The 22,176-nt window shown below is 39.7% G+C and overlaps 1 protein-coding gene across 1 annotated transcript in view; it reads left to right on the top strand.

Moving 5' to 3' along the window:
• DGKI (diacylglycerol kinase, iota) overlaps nt 1–22,176 on the top strand; it is a 270,690-nt gene that overhangs the window by 35,329 nt on the left and 213,185 nt on the right. Inside the window, exon 6 of the mRNA XM_012642753.1 lies at nt 9,466–9,531. Within this exon, the coding sequence (XP_012498207.1) occupies nt 9,466–9,531 (66 nt within the window). The remainder of the gene's footprint in view (nt 1–9,465; nt 9,532–22,176) is intronic.

The raw sequence follows: 22,176 nt of genomic DNA, 5'->3' as shown, positions 1-22,176 counted from the left end.
TGCTGAAGACATACAGGTAAATAGGAAATTAGGATGAAACTAGGATTCTATTTTAGCGGCAAGCAGAGGCATGACAGGAGGAGATGGCACTAAGCTATATCTGTTTGCCCAACTCTTATTTAGAGGAGACACCAAGCACAGTGCGGTGAGCAGGGTTCTCAGGCCGCCTCTGTTGTCCTGGACAGTCTCGCTCCAGGCCCAAACTGCTCTCCCCAGTCAGCAAAACCAAAGCCTGCATTTAACAGAACCCACCTTCCTTAGAGTGTGGTTTAGCCTGTCTGGCTGTTACCCTTTGCCTCCCAAACGCTACCATCTTATATCTGGTAAATCTCATTTTGGGTAAGTATATTTTCTTCATTTGTATTCTTGGGGAGATGAGTTTCAGTTCCACTTACAGATTTGTCGCTTGGGAACCTCCCCAGCCAATGTACTCCTCGAATCAGCTCTGCACAGTAACAGCTAGGAAAGGGGTCGGAGAAGGGGCTTCCTGGAAGAGGAGGCAACCAAACTGAGCCCTTAAGGAGCTAAGTTGAGTGGGAGGAGGGCAGTTAGGAGGTGAGCGAGAGCCTCCTAGACAGAAAGAACAGCAGCATGCAAGCACAAGCGAGAGGAACACAAAGAGTAAGATGTCAAAGCGGAGACATAAGCAGAGAGCTCGATCGTGACCGTCTTTCTAAGTCATGCTACAAGTTGAGTGTTTTATCATCAGGGTAGTTGGGAGGGGGGCATTAAACTATTTCAGGCAGAATATATTGTTCAGGCTGCAGTGTGGAGAGAATATCATGTGGTCCAAGAGCAGTAATATTGGAGACATGGAGATAACGTAAGGAGCTGTGCTAGTAATCTGGGAAAGAAAAAAAAGGACACCTGGACCAAGAGTAGCACTGTTGGTAGACAGGAGTTTGTAGGAAGCAAAGCTGATAGAATATGTAGTTGATTGGATTTTGGACACAAAGAAGAGGGAGCCCAGAATAAATCAGACTTCTGCCCAAACTGATTAGATATTGGAAAATCAGTTGATTTGAGGATGGGGTGGGGAGAGGATGAGTTTACTTCCAGAACTATCACGTTTGAGGTGTCCCTGCAGCCCCCAGGGGAAGAGCCCAACAGAAGAGAGTAGGTACATGAGTTTGGAGTTTGTGAGGAAGACTGGGTGGGAGGTGAGACCTTGGTGAGTCGTCCGCACATATAGATAGTAATTAAAGCTATGAGAATAGATGAATGTGTCTTATAGGAATAGGAGATATCTGAGAAGCACAAACATTTTAAAGACAGTTAATAAAAAGATACCATGAAAATGAATGATCTCGTTGTTACTGACTAATAAAAGAGGATTGGGAAAAAACATGGAAAGAGAATAGGTTGGGGGTGAAGGTTGTGGAGAGAGGAAAAATAGTTGCTCCCATCAATTGTCCCCTCCCCACCGTGTCTGTGCAGTGTGGCAGCAATAGGAAGGTTGCGGGTCACGCACAGGGTGAGGAAAGTAGGCAGATATGACAGGGCTGGTGCCTTCGGCGCCGCCCCAGAGTGTGCTACCACAGTGGCCAGAAGGTAACTCAGTGATAGCTCAAATGAAGGGGATCTTTTATTTAGGAAAATAAAAGAGAGTTTCACGTTCTTAAGATGGAGTTTATGATTTACAACCAGGGGATCCGTGTCTGCTTTTAGCTCCCTGTCAAGAGAGAGAGAAAGAGAACTGTAATTGCACATGCAATTTTTCTAATGCAAGGTGCTTTAGGTTTTCATTAGGTTTATCTCTTCTCTGAAGCCAGACTCTGCATTTGGGTTTTGGACACTCTTTTTTTGTCATCTTATAGGGCTTTTTTACATTTTCAACTGCTTCTTCCCACTTTTGGAGTACTTCCCTCAGCATAAACATGCTCTAATAGTTAAAAAAAAAAACAAAAAAAAAACACCTTAAAAAACAAGCAAAAATACTACCTAACCATCATGTCTTACCTGCTGCTCTGATCCTCTGTTTCGTGTTCGCTGCTAGGCTTCCAGAAAGTGTTAACTATGTAAATTATTTTCAGTTTGTCACATTCTAGTCATTCTAACCTGCCCTGATCCGATTCCTGCTCTATCCATTTACTGGAATTGCTTTTGTCAATGCTGCTGTGATCTCCCTCACGGCAAATCCGTTAGGGATTTATTTTTCTGTTCTTTCCTTATGCAGTCTTTCAAAAATATTCAAAATATTGCATACTCCTTCCTTCTTGCAATGTTCTCCTCTCTTGACTTGTAACAACTCCTTCTTAATTTTCCTCTTATTTCATAGGACAGCCCTCTCTCCTCTCCTTCCTTGGCTGCTCCCCTGACCTCTAGTGTCCCTCTGGGCTTAGCCCTTGTTCATTTCTCTTCTCTCTGTTCACTCCTGTTAGAAGAACTCATCTAGTATCCTGGCTTTAAGTACTGCCTATGGGCCGACAACTGCTAGCTTTACATTTCCAGTCTATACATTTGGGAGTTCCATTCGACATGTCCATTGAATGTGTCACGGTCATCTCAAATATAATGCATCAAATACTAAACTATTTCCATCGCCATAAAAACTGCTTTTTTCCCCCAGTTCTTTTGCACCTCAGGAAATGAGATGACTGTTGATCTAGCTCCTCAGTTGAGAAAACTGGGAGATCACATTGATTCCTTCTCTCATATTCTCCCCACATCTAATTCACTTGCCAGTCCTATCAATTTTATTCATAAAATATATTTCACATCCATCCATTTGTCTCCATTTCTGTTGTCAGCACTGTGGACTAAGGTGCTGTGATCTCTTCCCCTTGGACTGCTGCAACAGTGTCTCTGTGCTTCCTCAGTTTCCCCCTTCAATCCACTCCTGATTTAAGGGAATGGTCTTTTAAAATGAAAATTAGGTCATGCCATTTTCTAGCTGAAAACTCTCCAAATGGTTTCCACAGCTCTTAGAGCAAAAGCAAATCCTTTGTCTCGGCACGGGAAGGCTGGCATCGCCTGGCCCCTGCCTGCCGCGCCTGCCCCCTTCAGCTGCCACATGGACTTTCTTTCAGTTTGGGAGGCACACGCCAAGGTAGTCCCCACCTTTGGATAGTTGAAAATTTCACTGCTGTACTGAAAATCTGTTTGCGTGACTAGCTGTTTTTCAGAATTGGGCCTCAGCTCTATTGTCATCCCCTCAGAGGTGTCTTAGTCAGTTCAGGTATTTTGTCATAACACGATACCATAGATTGGGTGGCTTAGAAGCAACAGAAATTTATTTCTCACCATTCTGGAGGCCGGAAGTCCAAGATCAGGATGCCAGCATGACCCAAATCTAGCGAGGGCCCTCTTTAGGGCTGCAGATTGACACCTCCTCATTGTATCTTCACGTGAAGGAAAGAGGGCAAGAGAGCTCTTGGAGTCTCTTTTCTAGGAGCACTGGCCCCACTCATGAGGGCTCTCCCCTCAGGACCTAATTACCTCCCAAAGCCTCCACCTCCTCATACCATCACATTGGGCATTAGGATTTCAACATACGAATTTCGAGGAGACATACACATCAGTCCATTGCAGAGATCTTCCTTGATGACCACCTTTAAATAGGTAGCACATTGTTCTTTATCAAAGCACCTTTTTGAGCCTATTCAGAGCACTTCGTGTGTTGTAATTATTTATTTATATTACTGTTTTTCTGTCTCACAATGTCCCCCTCCTTTAGTGTAAGCTTTGGGAGGTCACTCATGGGATTTGTCCTAAACTCATTGTGCCAAAACACAGAGTGTGTAATCAATGAATATACATTTATAAAGGGGTCCATTTTCCCCTAAATACTTAAGAACTCTAGGTCTAAAAGGACATTTTGAAGATGAAACTTATGACAGACTGATTGTGACCCATTCGAGATTCTTAATTAAGAATTCTTACTACTATGAATTTAGGTAGTTTACTTCATGTAAATGAAAGAACATTTGCTTTAGAGTTAGTATGATCTGGGTTCAAATTTTACCTCTGCTTCTTTTCCGCTCGGGGGTAAGAGTCTCTAGAGCAAGGATTGTTGGTCACTGTGTCTGCCATTTTACACTGCCTGGCAAATGGTGATTTTTTTAATGACTATTTGTTGGACTCTTCTAAGTTGAATCTTCCTGGACCTCCATTTTCTTGGTAAAGGATTATAAGCTAGATGGATATGATTTCTAAGATCCTTTCAAGCTCTCTATGAATAATACTTTGAATTGAATTGGCTGTTTGAAAATAACTGAGACATTGTGTTACATATTTCTGCTAACAATACTGAACATAGGCCCTGAAATAATGTATCACCGATATTTTAACACACATAAGTAATAGCCCTTCATTTACCTAGTACTTGAAGTTGTGTATGAATAATTCAGAAATTATTGACAAACAATAAAAAGATGTTATGATATTAGACACCTTGCTTTGCTGCCTCAACAACAGAGTATCAACACTTCCATTTGCAGTGGAAGGATCCTGAGTCTAGTGTCAGTTCAACAACTTAGGAGATGTGAATAGTGGTCAAAAGAAAATAGTATGAAAAATCTAATTTCAGTCCAATAGTTTAGGAGATATGAATGATGGTCAAAAGAAAATAGTGTGAAAAATTAAAGTGCCTTGGAAATAAGAATTAGAAAACAGTGATGATTCTTTAATAATGTGTTTTTTCTTATTGATGATGGCAATTAATGATGCCCCTCGGATGGTCACTACATGAATTAATTGTCTAAGAAAGTAGGTTGAGAATTCCATTCAATTCAAAACACATTTATTGGATGCTGGCTTTGTTCAAACCATGTTTAAGCAGCGGTAGAATAAATTTATCTTAGGCCTAAGAAGAACTCTGAGTAGAAGGATACTGGACATCTCAAATCATAAAGCTGTAGGTTGGAGACAGTCACTCAGTTTCTTCCATAATAGTGATTTTGTGTAAGTTACTTAATCTGTGCCTTAGCTTCCTACTTAATTTTTTTTGGAAGGATGATATTAAAAATATTTAACAACTGGTAGAGTTATACATATTAATATTTAAATAAAAAATTTAAAATGTTCTCTTTTTATTTCCTAAATGAACTAACCTGCATAGTATTATAAATCTGCTTACTAGACAATATACAGTGATTCCACTTTCTGTGGTTTCAGTTATCTGAGGTCAAACATGGTCCGAAAAGTTTAAATGGAAATTTCCAGAAATAAACAATTCATAAGTTTTAAATTGCACACTGTTCTAAGTAGAGTGATGAAATCTTGTGCTGTCCTATTTGTCCCACCTGGGACGTGAACCACCCCCTCATCTAGCATATCCATGCTGTAGATGCCACCCATCTGTTAGTCACTTAGTAATCCTCTCAGTTATAGATTAAAAAACATAGTATGTAAGAGTTCAGTTCTACTTGTGGTTTCAGTCATCCACTGAGGGTCTTGGAGCATATCCCCCATGAATAAGGAAAGACTCCTGTATGTTGCAGTGTGAATGATTATGTCAGTCTTATAATTTCTAAATAATTGTTGATTCTGCAAATTGTTGGTTTCATGTTTTGAGTAGAACTGTCACTTGCTAAACGATCCCATGAGTCAGCCATGATTTCACATAGGCAATTGCATCAAATTCTTCTAACATTTTCCTCCTTAAATTGTTAGTCATTAGGTGATTTACAATCTCAATAAGTACAGAATTTCTCTTAACATCAATGATATTGTTCATTTTCCCTCAGCTTCTGCTAAACTAACAGCAATTATATTAATTTTTTCCCTCCCTTATAATACTGTCTGAAAGTTTTACATATTCAATATTTCCACTACTGACTGTCATTGAAGTCATTTATCGATGTGTCATATTAAAGTAGCTTGAGCCCAATCTCTCAGAGCAGAGGAGAGACACAGCAACACAAAGGTAGGAGCACACTGCTGCCAGCCTGTCTGGGTTTGAATGCTTGCTTTGGCCCTTACATTTTGAGTAAGCTCTCAGTGCTTTAGCTTCCTCATCTGTCAAATGAGGGTAATCATGATCATTCACATCAAAACCCCAATAATGGGGCTGTACTGCAGTGGACAGTTGCTCCAGTCCTCCTAATCCTCATCCTTGGGCAGGCAGTGGACCTGGGTTCTTATCTGTCACTTGAGTAGGTGGAGGCTGAAGGAGACAGCAGTAGCCTGAGCTGCAAAGTGGAGAGATGGAGGGTCTAGTACCTTCATCCTCAATGGAGTTTTGCACTGAGCTGATGGGGTTGACACTGATAACTGGGCAGGTTCCTGGAATTGCTATCATTGTCTTGAAAGCCACAGCCAGCCACAGGACCCAGAATTGTTCATGCTGATTTTTAAGATTACACAGATAGCCACCACCAGTTGGGCCCAGCCTAGTCTTCTGTGGTTCTTGGGGAGAACCAATAGCACTGCCCAGGCAACATGATTTGTTTTAAACCAACCAACCAACCAACAAAAACCCTCATTGGAACAGGATTCTAGAGACCTGTTATGTCAGAAATTATATTAATAACATTCTAACTGCTTAATAATGAGGAGGTAGAAATGGTCCCCAGTGTTGAGGGGGTGTGGTGGGCAGCGCCGTGGCAGCAGAAGAGGAGCCAGGGGATGTTAGGGGCATGAAACTGCAATTTACCAGCCAACATGGCAATATTTCAGTATTTCCATACCTCACAGGACTTTGCTGATACATTCCAACTGAACAGTATCTTTACTCATGAAAATTCTCATGAAGATTGAAAGAATTATTACTTGTAAAATATTTTTTAAACTGCCTGGCACATAGTTAGTACTCAATAAGTGTTAGCTGTTATTATTAGCTTCTTTCTGAGAACAATATGTGTCTTTGTTTTATTAAACCCTGGCGGTAGGAAAAGCAAGGCAAAAATTAGACTAATTTGCAGGACCATTATGCTTCTTTATATCTTATTATAGTTAAATGACCATTATGCCTCCAGGGTCTTTGTTCAGCTTTATTTTAAATTGATTTGACATTATTAAGAGAAATAGAGGTGGCATTTTGGTAGTGATAATGCTAATGCTTATTAGTAGTATTCTTGTCACTTTGAATTTCATGTCAATATAACATTTTTTTTTTCCTCAGCCCTGATCTGTTTTCTTTGTCTGTCTGTACTTAGATCAGTGCCTGGCATGTAGTAGGCATTTAATAAATATTTGTCGAATGACTGAATATATATGAAAGGGCCTTTTATGGGGAAAATATGGACTATGGCTAGATCTTACAATAGACATGTTAGTATCAGATAGAGCGTGTTTTCTCAGAAAAGGGCATAAGAAAAAAATCAAGGATGTATTAGGTCATTAAATATGAAATGTCCAGTTTTGAATCAAAAATTTAGTTTATTATATTTCAAATAAGAAGCAGTACAATTAATCAAAGTATGCGCCTAAACTATCAAAACAGTTTTGCCTCTCAATGGTAGCTAGTTTATGCCAGCAGCAAAGAAACCTGGAGAGCAAGTCGTGATGAAATCACAAAAAACATTTTCCACAGCTTGTTGAGAATTGAATATTTTTCCTTGCAAGAAGTGGTCCAACACCTGGAAGACAGGGTAGTTAGTTGGTGCAAGATCTAGTGAATATGGTGGATGACAGAGAGTTTCCAAGTCCAGCCTCTGTAGTTTGAGCAGCTTCGTTTGTGCGACACGTGGTTGAGTATTGCCTTGCAAGAGGATTGGCCTGTCTCCATTGACCAATCTCGGCTACTTAATTGCAAACATCCTCATCATTTCATCCAGTTGGTTGCAGTAGACATCTGCTGTAATCGATTGACCAGGTTTTGGGGAGCTGTAGTGGATGATACCAGCGCTGGACCACCAAACAGATGCCATTAGTTTTTTTGAGGAATACTCAGTTTTGGACTGTGTTTCAGCACTTCATGTTTATCCAACCATTGTACCAAACACTTGCAATTGTCAAAAAAAAAAAATCCATTTTCATCACACATAACAATGCAGTGCAGAAATGGTGCACCTTTATGTTGTGACAGCAAAGAAAGGCAAGCTTTGAGATTTCTTGGCTGACACTTGTTTAATTCATTTGGAAACCATCTATTCAGCTTCTTTACCTTGACAATTTGTTTCAAATGGTCCAATATTTTTGGAATATGGAATGTCAAATCTTGCTGCTAATTCATGCATAGGTTGAGATGGATTTGCTTCCACTACAACTTTCAGGTCATTATTATCCGCCTTGGTCTCAGGTTGCCCATGTGGCTCATTTTCAAGATTAAAATCACCAGAATGGAACTTTTCAAACCAGTGACGTACTGTGCATTCATTAGCCACATCCTTTCCAAACACTTCATTGATATTTTGAGCTGTCTGCGCTGCACTGGTTCCATGATGGAATTCATATTGAAAAATAACACGAATTTTTGATTTATCTTTGGTTTCACAAAAATTGCTCTAAAAAAAACCAGTTGAAAGAGTCTCACAAACCAAAATTTGCATTTGAAAGACTGACAATGTACCTTCAGTGAAAATAAAATAAGTGTCAAAGCGAAATGTCAGAGATATCAACTGTTAAGCTTAGTACTTAAGGAAATCAGACATTTCCTACTTAACAACCTAATACTTTAAGTGTATTGATTTAAGAGGGAGGAGTTGTTTGTAAATTGTTAGGGTTTTCTGTGTTGTTAGTCCTGTGGACAACTTTCTTGTAATGTATCCTAAGAGCTAGTGATGAACGGTGCTGCTTGGCTCTCTGCCCCAGGAGTACAAGTCTGCCTGGGAGGAAAAGAACTTTCTGTGTTTCCTATATTCTAGACAAGAATAGACCTCGAAAGCTAATCTGGTTTGAGCTGCCCAAGGACAGCTGAAACACAATATCATTGCAAAAACGTCACCCATTTGCCCTCATCTCTTGTTTTTGACATCTTTTCTTTAGTTTTTCCCTTCCTTCCCTTTATCTAGTGAAAAATTTCCACATCTATCTCCTGTATCAGGAAATATATTTCTTTCTGAGAATTTGATTTCTTTAAGTTCTCTCTAGCTAGAATGTTTACTATAGTGTGTGTCTGCCGTAGACACTGCATTAAATACCTATTCGTTAAATTAAATTGGATATTATTGTGTCAGCTTCTTTCCTCCACTTTTTACTTTTCTTTGGACATTTCTTGTAACCTGCCTCAGTTACCTCCCGCCCAAGGTCCTCTAGCCTGTTCACAAATCTGCACCGTGTTTGATTAGTAAGAAAGTAGAGTAACAGCAATCTGGTATGGCCACTTGCCACTGGGAAGACACAGAGGGAGGGTGTGATGGGTGGAATCTACAAATATAAAAGCTTCCTGGGAACAGAGAACTAACTTCATTCGTCCAAGTGGATTCATGCTTATTGTTAAACAAATGATACCTACACATTTTTGTTTTTGTGCTTATAGGGGTTTAGATTACAGTTTGTATAAATCTATAGTCTTAAAATATTAAAAATGAATATTGAGGTTTGCAAATTAAAACACATTCATTGAATTTTGTTTTTCCACAGAATTTTGTGCGTCATCACTGGGTGCACAGGCGCCGGCAGGAGGGGAAATGTAAGCAGTGTGGTAAGGTAAGAGCCCAGACACTCCACGGCTGTCACAGGAGGCTCCTCAGGCCCTCCCAAGCACCCGAGGCAGATGGGTCCTGTCCCCAAATCCAGTGTTCAGCACGTCAGTCTCTTTCTGAAAGACCTTACTTGTCCAGGTCCCCTTTGCTTAAGAGGTGTTTTTAGTTATTCTAGAACTCACTGCAAGAGGCAATGGTCTTAATAAAAGGAATTATCACATTTTAAGAGAGACGGATGCATTTTTACAGTGAATTTCATTGATTGTTGATTTTTGAAAGCATAACTTTTCTGATTTTGCTAAAACTCCTTCATGAGGACTATGGGCCTGTCATACTTATTTGATTAGTAGCAGCAGATCAGTGGTTTGTTGAGCAACATTACTTTTGCTGATATGTAATTGTGGTTGAGCAGAACTGTTTAGAAGGACAACATGGTCAGAAGCTAGAAATGTGTTGCTCTCTTGGGACATTATCCAGTTCCTGGAAGGTGATGCCCTCTTTGTGGTTATTTATGTCAACCTCCTCTGTCACTATGGTTATAGAGCCCTCAGAATGCAGTGCCACTTGGAAAAGTGAGGCAGGGCCAAGGGTCGGAGTGTTATGGCTGTATGTTGTTAAACTCCATAGATTCCATGTGATACTGACCCCAAGATATTTGGGTGATAGCTTTTTCCAATGTGCAAAGATCTACTTTAGGGATGCCAGGATGCCCTGGGAAGGTTAAACTGATGGTAAATCATACTATAAACATTTTTTTAAATGACATTAATAGAAAGCTGATGGGCATCAGTAAAGGGAAGTTTTGATTTGGTGGAAAGCAAGATAATTTGGGAGAATGTATTCCTCATCAATTAATTATCAATTTGTTTATGTATTCATGTGACTCCTTTGGGTCAATTGCTGATGTGACCAGTACAGCATTTTTGATGATAGAGGGATGTAAGGAAATATTGGCTGTCCTGGGGTGGGGTAGTGGAGGGTGAGAGAGACTTGGAAAAAATTTCATTGATTGTGCTATTTTACGCAGTGTCTGGAAAGAAAATATGCTCTAGCTATTGGTTACCAAGCTCTTCTCTAGAAGGCTGCACAACTTAGCCTCAAGGGCAAAGTCCGCCATTATAACTGGTATCATTTCCTCTTGTTCAACCCATGTGGCTCTCAGTTGGTTCCCTGTTGACTGTGCAGAGAATGGACAAAATAGGTTGAAAAGAGAATGAGGTAAAAATAGACAAGGAGGAAGGGGGATGTGGGAGGATTCTTACCAGCCATTTTACATGGTGAGGGGCAAAGGAGGCCAGACCTCTACTCTCACACAACCTTTCTTCATTGGGTCCATCCACCTCCTTCCTCTATGGTGTTGCTGTGAGGCATGTAGATTTCCTCTTACTTTGTGGATTGTAGACTATCTATCACTTTCCCATGGGAGTGTATCTAAGAGAAAAGAAACAAGACAGGCAGGTACAGCCAACTTTGGGGTCAGAGATGTGAAGAGTAGGAAGAACCTGGATGAATAGGTTCTTCACTTTGAAAAAATATCTTCACTGGAACCTGATAGCTGGCACCCTGTCAACAATGCAAACCGTAATGGAGTTGGAAGAATTTTGTTAAAAGAATGGGAAGAACTGGGCTCTCTGTGCCCAGAGTTGCTGTGGCCATGTCTCCTGGCCTGCCCAGGACTCTCAGGCAACCACATTGGAGTGCTCACAGCTCACTGCACATCTCAGTTCTCAGTGGGGAAGTCAATGATCCCAGCTCTGCATGTAATGTTCCCCAGATATTGTACTATCATATTCACCTCTGTGTTTACAATCCAGCTACTCATAAATTCTTTGAGACTTGAGCAATTATGAGATGGGAGGTCTTAGACCTGTCTGTCCTTGCCAGATAATAAATTATCCTCCTTTAGGTCCCAGCTTCAACCCTGGACTAGAAGAAAGCTAATGTCCCTATTTATATTTACAGATTAAGTGATTCACAAATTCAAATTCACTTCAAACCTTGGTGCTATACATAATTTCCATCAGTAAGGTTGTACAGTCTTACACAGTCGTAGTCGCTACCCCATCCCCCATAGACAAACACACACACACACACACACACACACACACACACACACACATACATATTCCAGAATTTTCTCATTGGGATGGGGTGAAAAATAATCACTTAGCAAAACTTTTTTTTTTCCCAACTGAAGATTTTTAGGGAGTGTTTATGGTTAAGGAGTGTTTGTGGTTTCAATTTCTACTTTAAAAATCAACAATGAAGTAAATATTTGGACTGATTTTCTCATGAGCTGGCTGAGTGTGTGTGTGGCATTTAACAAATATCAGATGAGACAACTCATGATTCAGTTGCTCAGTATTAGCTGAATACCTCAGGCTGCCAAGTTTATGACCATTCTGTAGTTTTACATTTTTGTTGTTCATGGTCCTATATTATGTCAGAGTCAGGGTCCAGGTGGAAAAGAGATGAAACATTCACACACAAATTATGTCATTTGATGAGAGTTTAATAAAGACAATATTTAAAATATGTGAGCACAGCGTAGGGGAACCACAAGGAATAGTGAAGAACATGAGACTCAGAATGGCAGGGAGCCATGACCAAGCCGAGTCTGAAGAGGCAAAGGGGTGGACAGGACCCCATCACTCACAAGACCTGCGACTTTTAGTTACAAGATCAAGACTCAGCCAGCCTGAGGCGACCTACTGGCTGAGGAATAAATACTCCAATTCCACTTAACTTCAATGTCTAGTAGCCGTACCAGTAGAAAACAGAGCACAAGGGATTCCTTGAGATAATCCATAAAAGCCAGCTCTTTATAATAGGACATAGGACAGAGGAAGATGGAACGTGGAATTGGAGAGGCAGATGGGATCGATCTAGCACAAATTGTTTAATGCAAACCTGTGTTGAGTCAATGGTTGGAGGCAGAATGCATACTTATTCTGCAAACAGGTCTCTGACTGATCTTCACTAAATCTACACGTTACATTCCTTCAAACAAAATTTATTAAATACCAAGTTGTTCATAGTACTTGTAAAAATCAATACACAAAGAAAAATATAATAATGATGATGGCTAATTTGACCCTTCATTTTTTAAGGGAACCAAGCATCTAAACCTAGCAGTATGGTAATTGTGGAAATAGGTTTGTAAATCACAACTTGAAAGCTTATCTTTTATTTCTTCATTTAGAAACATATGTAAAAGATAAGAACAAACCAGTCAACTTTTTGAAACTCAAAATTCAGGCTCACACCTATAATCCTAACACCCTAGGAGGCCGAGGCAGGAGGATCCCTTGAGGTCAGGGGTTCAAGACCAGCCTGAGCAAGAACAAGACCCTGTCTCTACTAAAAATAGAAAAAATTAGCCAGGTATAGTGGCACGTGCCTGAAACCCAGCTATTCAGGAGGCTGAGGCAGAAGGATCTCTTGAGCCCAGGAGTTTGAGGTTGCTATGAGCTGGGCTGACGCCATGGTACTCTAACCCAGGTGACAGAGCAAGATTCTATCTCAAAAAAAACCCTCAAAATTAAAAAATCTCAAACATCAAATTTTGAAAGGAGTTTTAAATGCAATACAGATTTGAGTCTCCTTTATCTGAAATTCTTAGGACCAGAAGTGTTTCGGATGTTGGATTTGTTTTGGCTTTTGAAATATTTGCATATATATTATGAGATATCTTGGAGATGGTACCCAAGTCTACACATGAAATTCATTTATGTTTTATATACACCTTATACATATAGCCAGAAGGTAATTTTATATACTATTTCAAATAATTTTGTGCATGAAACAAAGTTTTAGCTGTGACCCATCACATGAGGTCAAGTGTGGAATTTTCCATTTGTGGCATCAGGCTGGCACTCAAAAAGTTTTGAATTTTGGAGGATTTTGGGTGTTCAAATTAGGGGTGCTTAACTCATAATACATAGTTAAACTTTGGTCTACATTTTTGATATCTTTCAGTTCTCTAGCCAAACATGTCACATCATTATGAATTATTTGTTCATAAATCATATATATTTTCATGTATATTAGTTTAAGTAAATTAAACACCATGCAACATTTATTAAATTGGAAAATGTCTTTGTAACAAATATTGTTAAAAACTAATTGAAAATGAATTTATAGTGCAATATGTAAAATATACACATCCAAAAAAGGTACACTTAATAGCATTTTTGTAATGCAAAAATGTTAAAATGATTAAAAATATACCATAAGGATTCAGTTGGGATATTATATGGATAGTGAAGGGGATTCCAGGGTCTAAAAATAATGGAAAATGCTAGCTTGGATATGTTCCCTTGTCAATTTAAGGCACTGTTCTATACAGATCTGAACATGTGTGTGCCCTGGGGGTCAGCTTTCAAGAGATCCTGCAAGGTTAGGGACAAGGAATGGAACTTCAAGGGTGAGGGTTCATGTCCTGGTTGGGCAGGTTTGGTTCTTTGCCTGTGTATTTGTCCAGTATAACAGAGGGACCACCTGACGTTAGCCTCAAGAAGATCATTGCGGTGTAGAGTGGATAACACGAAAGCAGGGAAGCCAAGGGGCTCCATGGAGCCCTGGCCCACGTGACTGCTGGAACCTTGGCCTGTCTTTCTATTCTTGGCTGAGTATCAAGAAAGGGACAAGGACAACCACCATTCTACTCTCCGCTCCTGTGAGTTTTGACCATTTTAGGTCTCTCATATACATGGTATCATATGGTATTTGTCCTTCTTTGTCTGGCTTATTTCACTTAGCGTAATGTCCTCCAAGTTCATTTGGGGCAGGGGAGATGGTGGGTGATAGTGACAGGATACAGAGTTTCAGTCACGATAACTGAACAAGTCCTAGAGATCTATCGCACAGCCTTGTGCCTATGGTTAACTACCGAATTGTGTCCTTAAACATTTCCTAAGAGGGTAGACCTGTTGTTAAGTGTCATCACCAACAAAATTTAATAATAAAGAGAGCAGGAAGAAACTTTTTGAAGTGATGGATATGTTTTTGGTATAAATTGTGCTGATGGTTTCACGGGTGTATATTTATCTTCAAACTCATGAAGTTGTATACATTAAATATGTAAACCTTTTTGTATGTCAACTAGCTCTCCATGAAGTGTTTTCTGTTTTATTTTTAAATAAAAAGGAGTCAGGGGCTAAGGGATCCTTGCCATAGTCCCCAGGGGGTTACATCACTCTTTCTCAACTGTGGAGCCATTTAGCTACTGTCACTGCACCCCTGGTCTTTGGCATGGTCAGCGTCCTAGTGGTGACAGCTAATGTGATGCTCTGATCACTCTGGGATTCTCTATTCTTTCTTCAGTGGTGGCCCCACCCTCACAACCCCTTCTGGTTGCTGCTGCTGGGGCTGCCGGTACTTGTGGGCCCAGGTCACTCCTATGGTGAGCAGCGGCCCAAACCTCAGGCCAAAGTGGCAGTGAAGATACCTCCGGACACTGTGCTCAGGTCTCAGACTGTTTCAGGTGCCCAGGCAAATGACCCCTTTCCCTCCTGCTCAGGACTGTTCTGCACCCCAGAGGAAGAAGGTCCAGAGACAAATGGCCTCCATCCTTCTCCCTCACTTCCTCAGTGGAGCTGACTTTGCCTCTGCATACTTACCCTCCTTTCTGCAGAATCTGACCCTACACGTGTGTCTCACGACAAATCTTCGGGTTTGATTCCAGACTTTTGATGGGGCTGACTGCAGCACACGTTTCACCTGTGCTTGCTCTTACTTGCTTTCTGAATTTAATCGAAGTTTAAAATAGACGTCAGCAGGTGAAAACATTTTGCTAAAATGACTACTTCAAATATAGTAATTTAGTAATAGATGAACAGACAATAAGAAAAGCAAATCCAGCAATTTTTGAAATGTTTGTTCTTCCCCTTTGCAGGGTTTCTGCCAGATACAGGAGCGCATATGTGTAAAGCAGTGAGATTATACGTGTAAAGAGGTGTATGATAAACGTGTGCCTCACATTTAGATGCAGTGGGTCAGAGCTAGTTCCTTCATGAAAAACAAACCAATTACGGACTATATATAAACAACAACAAAAACATTTTAGTATTTTTCAAGCGAGAAATCAGAGACGACTGCCTTTTAACTGAGAAATTATAAAAAGTATGTAAAATAAGTAAATATCTCTCTCTATAAAATACGTAACATGTTAACATTATATATAATGTTATTCTTGCCAGATGAGAGACTGAAAATTCATAGAAGTGTAAAAATAGAAAAAGGTAGAGTTGGGGAGATGAAGAAAGTGAGGATATTTAAGAGAAACATTAGAGGAGAAGGGAGTGAGCAATGCAAATGTCAAAGACGGAGAGTGAGGAAGAGCAGAGACGTGGGAGGTGAGAGCAAAGGGGACGGGAGTGTGCGAGGAGCCTCCAGTGAGTGAAGAAGAATATCTGGAGGACAGAAAGTGGACGTTCTGAAGCCGCCAGAATGATGCTACAAACTGGGCCGTGCACATTCCTGGGACACACGGGACCCCAGGGGCAGCTTGGAAAGGACTAAGGGGAGCAGTTTCCAATCTTCACTCACCACTTGGCCGTTTCTTGAAACCTGAATCGAGTTTGCCTGAGAACATATTTGTGGTTCTCTGGGCTTCCCTCCCTTTCCAAATCGTCTTTCTTCAGTCGGGTTATGAGGAAAAGTGTATTTCACACTCTTTGCCCTGGGTATAAAAACACAGGAGTGTCAGACATTTGGAGTATTAATGTCAGAAAAAAGCCTCCTTTAATTAAAACAAAAATAGTGCAGTGAAATATGATTCGAAGGAAGAAAAAGAAATGATATAAAATTCCCTCTTGTTAAAGAAAAAGCTCGTTTATGTATTTTAAAAATTGATCACTAACTACAGTGATCAACAAGGCCAGTGCTTAGTTTATTTACAATCTAGGCAGAGAAATGCACACTGAGTATTTTTAGCTGAGAAGTGAAAATCAAGATCCCCCTTATTAATAATTCGAGCTTTTACTCTCTATGGGACAGAATTAATCCAAAAGTACATCCACAAAATTGATTAAACAAAGTTAGGTAAGTCTAAACGTACATCCAAGTTGATTAAACATGTTGGTCAGGAAGGACTCTTTAAGTACTTGGTGGGTGAGGATCTAGTATACAGGTATAATAATTCTGAATTACTTATCCGTTTCAGTGGCCTAAAGCAATTGTGGTAAAATACAGTATTCCATTTTGATATCCACTAGGCAAGTGCTGATGTTGGGAGGAAATTTTTCCTTTTACATGAAAAATGTTTCCTTTTTCATGATTCTCTCTCATAAAAGGACAGATATCCGATCACGCGATCAGATCCAAACCATTATTTTAGCTCAGGATTCCCAAGAAACAGACTCTGAGACTGAGATGTATATGCTGGAAGTTTGTCGAGAGATCTCAGGATCAACAGCTGTGGGGGAGTGAAGGCGCTAGGCCTGGGCGGAGGAGGCGTTGAACTGCGGTGCAGCCGCAACAGAGGCCTCAGCCGATCCCACAGGAGTCTGGAGTAGCCTTTCAGAGCTGTCCTGCCTTGACCCATCACGGGGTGAGGGCTGTCCTTGGCTGAGGTGACTCTTTTAGGCTTAGGGCAATTTCTGAAGATGAAAGGGTAAATTCTTTGAGAATCATCAGCCTCCAACATTCCTTTAAACTGGAGGAATGAGGTGGGTGGTTCAGGCCTGGAGCAGGGTTATCTAAGTGGAACATCACAGCATCCAATAAAGCCCATCCCTGGTGCTGCTCCCAGTCCCTTGTTTTGCATAATACATTTTTAGGAAGACTTCTCCAGGACTCTGGTTGGTTTCATTTTCTTGGGAAATATATAACAGGAAGGATAGTGCAATAAACCACAGCCCTCACAGCTGCAGCTGGTCGTAAATCTGCAACTGATATTCATCCTCTCCCTCCCTAACCACCCATTCTGGATTCACCACACTCTCAGGTAGCATTTCTGGTCAAGGTGACCTACCTTGACCTACCCTTACCTCTCAGCAGTCTGATCCTCTGGTCTGGGCTGCTATACTTGTCTATTTGTTATCATAAATGTTCAAAGCATTACAAAGGGTGCCCCAGTGGATCTCCTGGTTACCAGGTATGTTCTTGAAGTCTCCATGGTCAATAATAGCTATACCTACACCTAGTACTGTTACATGGTCCGTATTATTTTAGGATCCTGTAATTCCAATTACTATCAGAGTGCTCATTCTGTAAGGCATTTCCTACCAGCAGGGCTAACCTACAGCGGGGAGCCACCTCTGATCTTCTCAACAATGATGGTGCCAATGAGTGTCCTTTGGGCCTCTTGCAGATCATAGTCAACTGACGGGCTTTTCAGCTGTACCTGATATGGCCACTCTAGCGTGCTTATTTCTGGGAGATTTTGTTTCCTTCTTCCTCTGTCACGGCGATGCAGACATTTCTATTTCACTTAGTGTGGATCATTTCTTTGTTCACATTTTCAAAAGCCATCCTAGTGCTAACATTAGCATCATCTACTAGGATTCTTGATAATATGCTAAATCCTCTATTATAGATGAGTGCTCTCACAGTGAGAATCTCTCCTTTACCCAGCTTTAGACTCTGTCCCTCTTTATCTTGGACCCACTCTCCACCATACACTCCCTGTCCTGCCAGTACATATTGGTTAGGTCCTGCCGCTAGATCTTTTAAGATGTAATTTTTCCTCTCTCAAGTGGCCTCTTCATCTTTCCTGACCAGGCACATTGCTGTGAAAAGACTGTTAGGTCATTGGAGATGCTGCTGGGAAGAGTAGATGTAGTAAAACCCCAAAGTGAAGTCAAAACTGGGTCTAGAGAGCAGACTCCTCTCCCTCTCTCTCTAAGGCATATATTACATGGTGATATTATGTTGACATAAATTCATGAAGCCAGTAAGAGCACAATTTGAGTAATTTTGGAAAATTTTGAAGTCTCTTTTTTTCAGTTGTCTGGGAGCTAGTATAGCAAAATTGTCAAAACAAGCACTACATGTACTCACCATCAAATTGGTATTAATTCATTAACACTTATGTGCACATACAGTAGTAACATTCATCAGGTGTCGGACAGGTGGGAGGGGGGAGGAGAGAAAGAGTATATTCACACCTAATGGGTGCCGTGCGCACCGTGGGGGGGATGGATGCATTTGAAGCTCTGACTCGGGTGGGGCAAAGGTAATATATGTAACCTAAACGTTTGTACCCCCGTAATATGCCAAAATAAAAAAAAATTTAAAAAAATGTAGATAGTTCTACCAGCAGAAGAGCCTTTTCCTCAATCAATTGGTTAAGGGTAAAGAGTACAGCCATTTATTTTCTGTAATGTTGTGCCATCAGCAATATTATATATTATATGGCTTCAGTAAAGAGCTGTCATGATTTGTAGCTGGTAACTATGTTAACATATTTTAACTAGTCTTGTTTTTTCTAAAAAAACAACCTGCATGGTGAATATTCTTAGCATTAAAATGATAATATTTATTGGTAAAGTTATTTATTATGACTCAATTAGAGATAGAAATTAATTTTCATTATGAATAATTATAATCATAGCTAGTTGCATCAGCCAGCATTTTAAGAAAATACTTACACAAAAGGAACCTCGGCGGGGGGGCAAGGGCAACATACGTAACCTAAACATCTGTACTCCAATAATATGCTGAAATAAAAAAAAGAAAAAAAAGGAACCTCCCTTGTATTCTGGGACAAAGATATAAACCCAAGAGTTAAAGGCTCATATATAGTTTTGGCCTTATTGAATATAACACTAACTATCTGTATGAAGTATTTTTGTGCCAGAATCAGGATGGTCATAAAAATATGGAATATAAATATCATAGCTAAAAACAGTTAACATGTAAATTAAAATGTAAATCAGTAGCCATTGTTATAGGTGGTCTATCTTAATTCCAATTGGGTTTAGCTGTCTACTTCCATGAAGTCATCTGCTGCTGAAATGAAAAACTGGAAATCATGACCTATTTTTTTCAAACAGTCTGACACATTTGTGGTAACAGTGTTAACTTGTCCTGAGAATCTTGTGCCCCAAATGTTTGATTTCTTTTCCCTAGAAGACTGAATGCATGACCTGTACCTTATAGCAGGAGTCTTCAGATAAATGCACAGAAAAAGTAGAAACTATCTGAGGATGATAAGGCTGATTGGCTCTGATTAATATATTGTAATTAGCAGCAACATTAGAATGGAGAAAGTTGAAATACTGTATTGGGGAATCATAAAATTTCAATTCTGGGTTTTACATCAAGGATTCCTCTAGAACAAGGGCATATTGTGGACAATAAGGGCATTGATGAATTTTCAGAGCCTTTAATTAATGTCATAAAGTGTATTGTAATTAAACCAAGAGACAAGAATTTAGATTTTCCAAAGATAATTCTAATAAAGTAACTTTGTAGAGTCACATAATTTGCAGCATTGTCAGAAGTTATAAAGACATTGCTTACTATGATTCGGTTTATGAAGACATTGTTTATTATAATCCAATTTAGATGAGCACTTTTGCATTTTGAAAATATTAAATGTTTACAATAATTTTAGATTAAGGCCATTAAAATAAGTAAGGAAATTTAGGAAGTCTAGATTAATTAAATTTTCTATGAGTAAATAAGCCCTAGTTTTGCAAAAACTAGAATATTATGCTAACATTTTTACACTATGATGAAACTAAGGAAAAGGCATATTATCAACCTAGCCTAATTTCCAAGGATGCACATTGGCAGACAGAGGTCCACATATCAGTGGAAAACTGGTCTGAATAATTTATTGAGGGAAAAAAGCCAATGACTTTTATGTATTTGGGGGTTGGTTCATGGTGGGGTTTTTTTGCTAATTAAAGATTCAAGGTTGCACTTGGGATAAGACAGAAACAGTCTATAAGTCAGTAGATAGTTGGTTAAAACAAATGCCATTTTTTATTGGTCAGAAAAGAGTTTTCAGTTAAGTTGGTGTGGGTCTGTACCTGGGTCCCTTGAAGGGCTTAGTTATGAGCTGCAGCTGGTGGGATGCTCAGATGTTACAGTTGAAACAACACAACCAATTTGAGCTCTTCTAGCGAAGTCAAAGTGGAAAAATTTCCACTTGCATTAGTGGGTACCAAGTCACTGTGTTATTTCTGTCCCATGGAATACATTTATAAGAGTGGTCCAACAGTTTTATTTTAAAATTTCAATATTATTTTTCTAGGAATTATGAACTTTGTATTTAATTAAAATTATGGTAAACACTTTAGAGATGAAATAAAAAATGTGTTAAAGTATATTTTTTTCAAAAATCTTAGGGAGTATTTGTGCAAAAATGTTTGCAGTTCTCTATTTTAAGATAAATATTAATGGAGGTAAATTGATTTATTCTTATTTTATAATTCCCATGGGTTTGCCCTTTGTAAGCCTTGAACATGCTAATGGATGTGGAGAGGTTTATTTTGTTGTTTAAACTTTTGGAGGCAAGAGGAGTATCAACTCTTGCATTGGCTCAAATCAAATCAAACAGGCCTATGGTCAGGAGATTCTCTCACCCCAAACCTTAGTTAAATACTGAAACATTAAAATAAATTCAACTCATTTTAAGTAAAGCCCTTTTTGTCTCTAGTTTCAGCCAAGGCTGTAAAACTGAGTGCCATTTTGGTACATGCCCTGGATTGCAGAAGAAGTCAGAAAGCAACAAAGCTTTAGTGGCTCAGAATAAATATTGTTTAAACTTTATTCCAAAGGCTCAATTTGATTGAAAAAGCCCAAAGAACCAAAAAAAAAAGAAAAAAAGACTTCATCCATCAATGTTCTTGGTATTTAAATTCTTAAGTCAGTTGGATTCAAAGCATCTGGCCTCACATCCCTATTTTCCTCTTTGACAGTGCTGAACGAAATAGCCCTTCAAAATCATAGAGTCATTTAACATTCAGTCAGGGCATCTGTTGGTACCATAATAGCAGATTTGGGCCAGTATTTAAAAGTGGGTAATTTGGAATCTGGTTCATTTTGCCATGCTGAGAGTCTGGCCAAAACCTTCTCATAGCAGGTGGTCTATGGGAACTTGGTCCATGAAGCCTCTGATGTGGTTCTGTTTATGTCTCCGTGTTAGATGATAACCCCGAAGCCACAGTTGCTGTGACTCTGCCAGACTAGAATCCAAAACAAAGCACAGAGCTGATTATCACCAGGCCCATTTCCAAGGGACCTGCCACAATTCTCATAAGTGTGATGCCCAGTGCCCCAGTTGTGATTGGCCTTGTTGTTTGTTTCTGGTACCAGCCCGGCTGCCAGTACCAAAGTGGATTGCATCTGTTTTCTCCCTGAAACCAGAAGGCCAATTTTCAGTAGAGGGGAAGGGCTGAATACACTTACCCCATACCATTGAATGGAGCATCACATGGTCACTTATTAGACACCAGAGGCTTTCTCAGCAAGTTGGCAGAAGAGGTTCCTTTTGATGGAGTTTTGATAGAGCTTGTCAATAAAAGTTCTCTCTCTCTGTCTCTGTGTGTGTGTATATATGTAAAGACCTTTCAAATACATGGCCTCATTTGATGCTTATAACCACCTAGTGGTTTAGGGTAGGTTTGTAGTATTATTCGCATTTTTAGGTGTAGGGGAAATTAGAAGAGTTAACTGATTTGCTTAAGATTACCCA

The sequence above is a fragment of the Propithecus coquereli genome, unplaced genomic scaffold, assembly GCF_000956105.1.
Source record: "Propithecus coquereli isolate 6110/MARCELLA unplaced genomic scaffold, Pcoq_1.0 Scaffold186, whole genome shotgun sequence".
NCBI classification, from domain to species: Eukaryota; Metazoa; Chordata; class Mammalia; order Primates; family Indriidae; genus Propithecus; species Propithecus coquereli.
The sequence above is the reverse complement of the archived record's forward strand: the minus strand, read 5'-3'. Positions and strand labels throughout refer to the sequence as shown.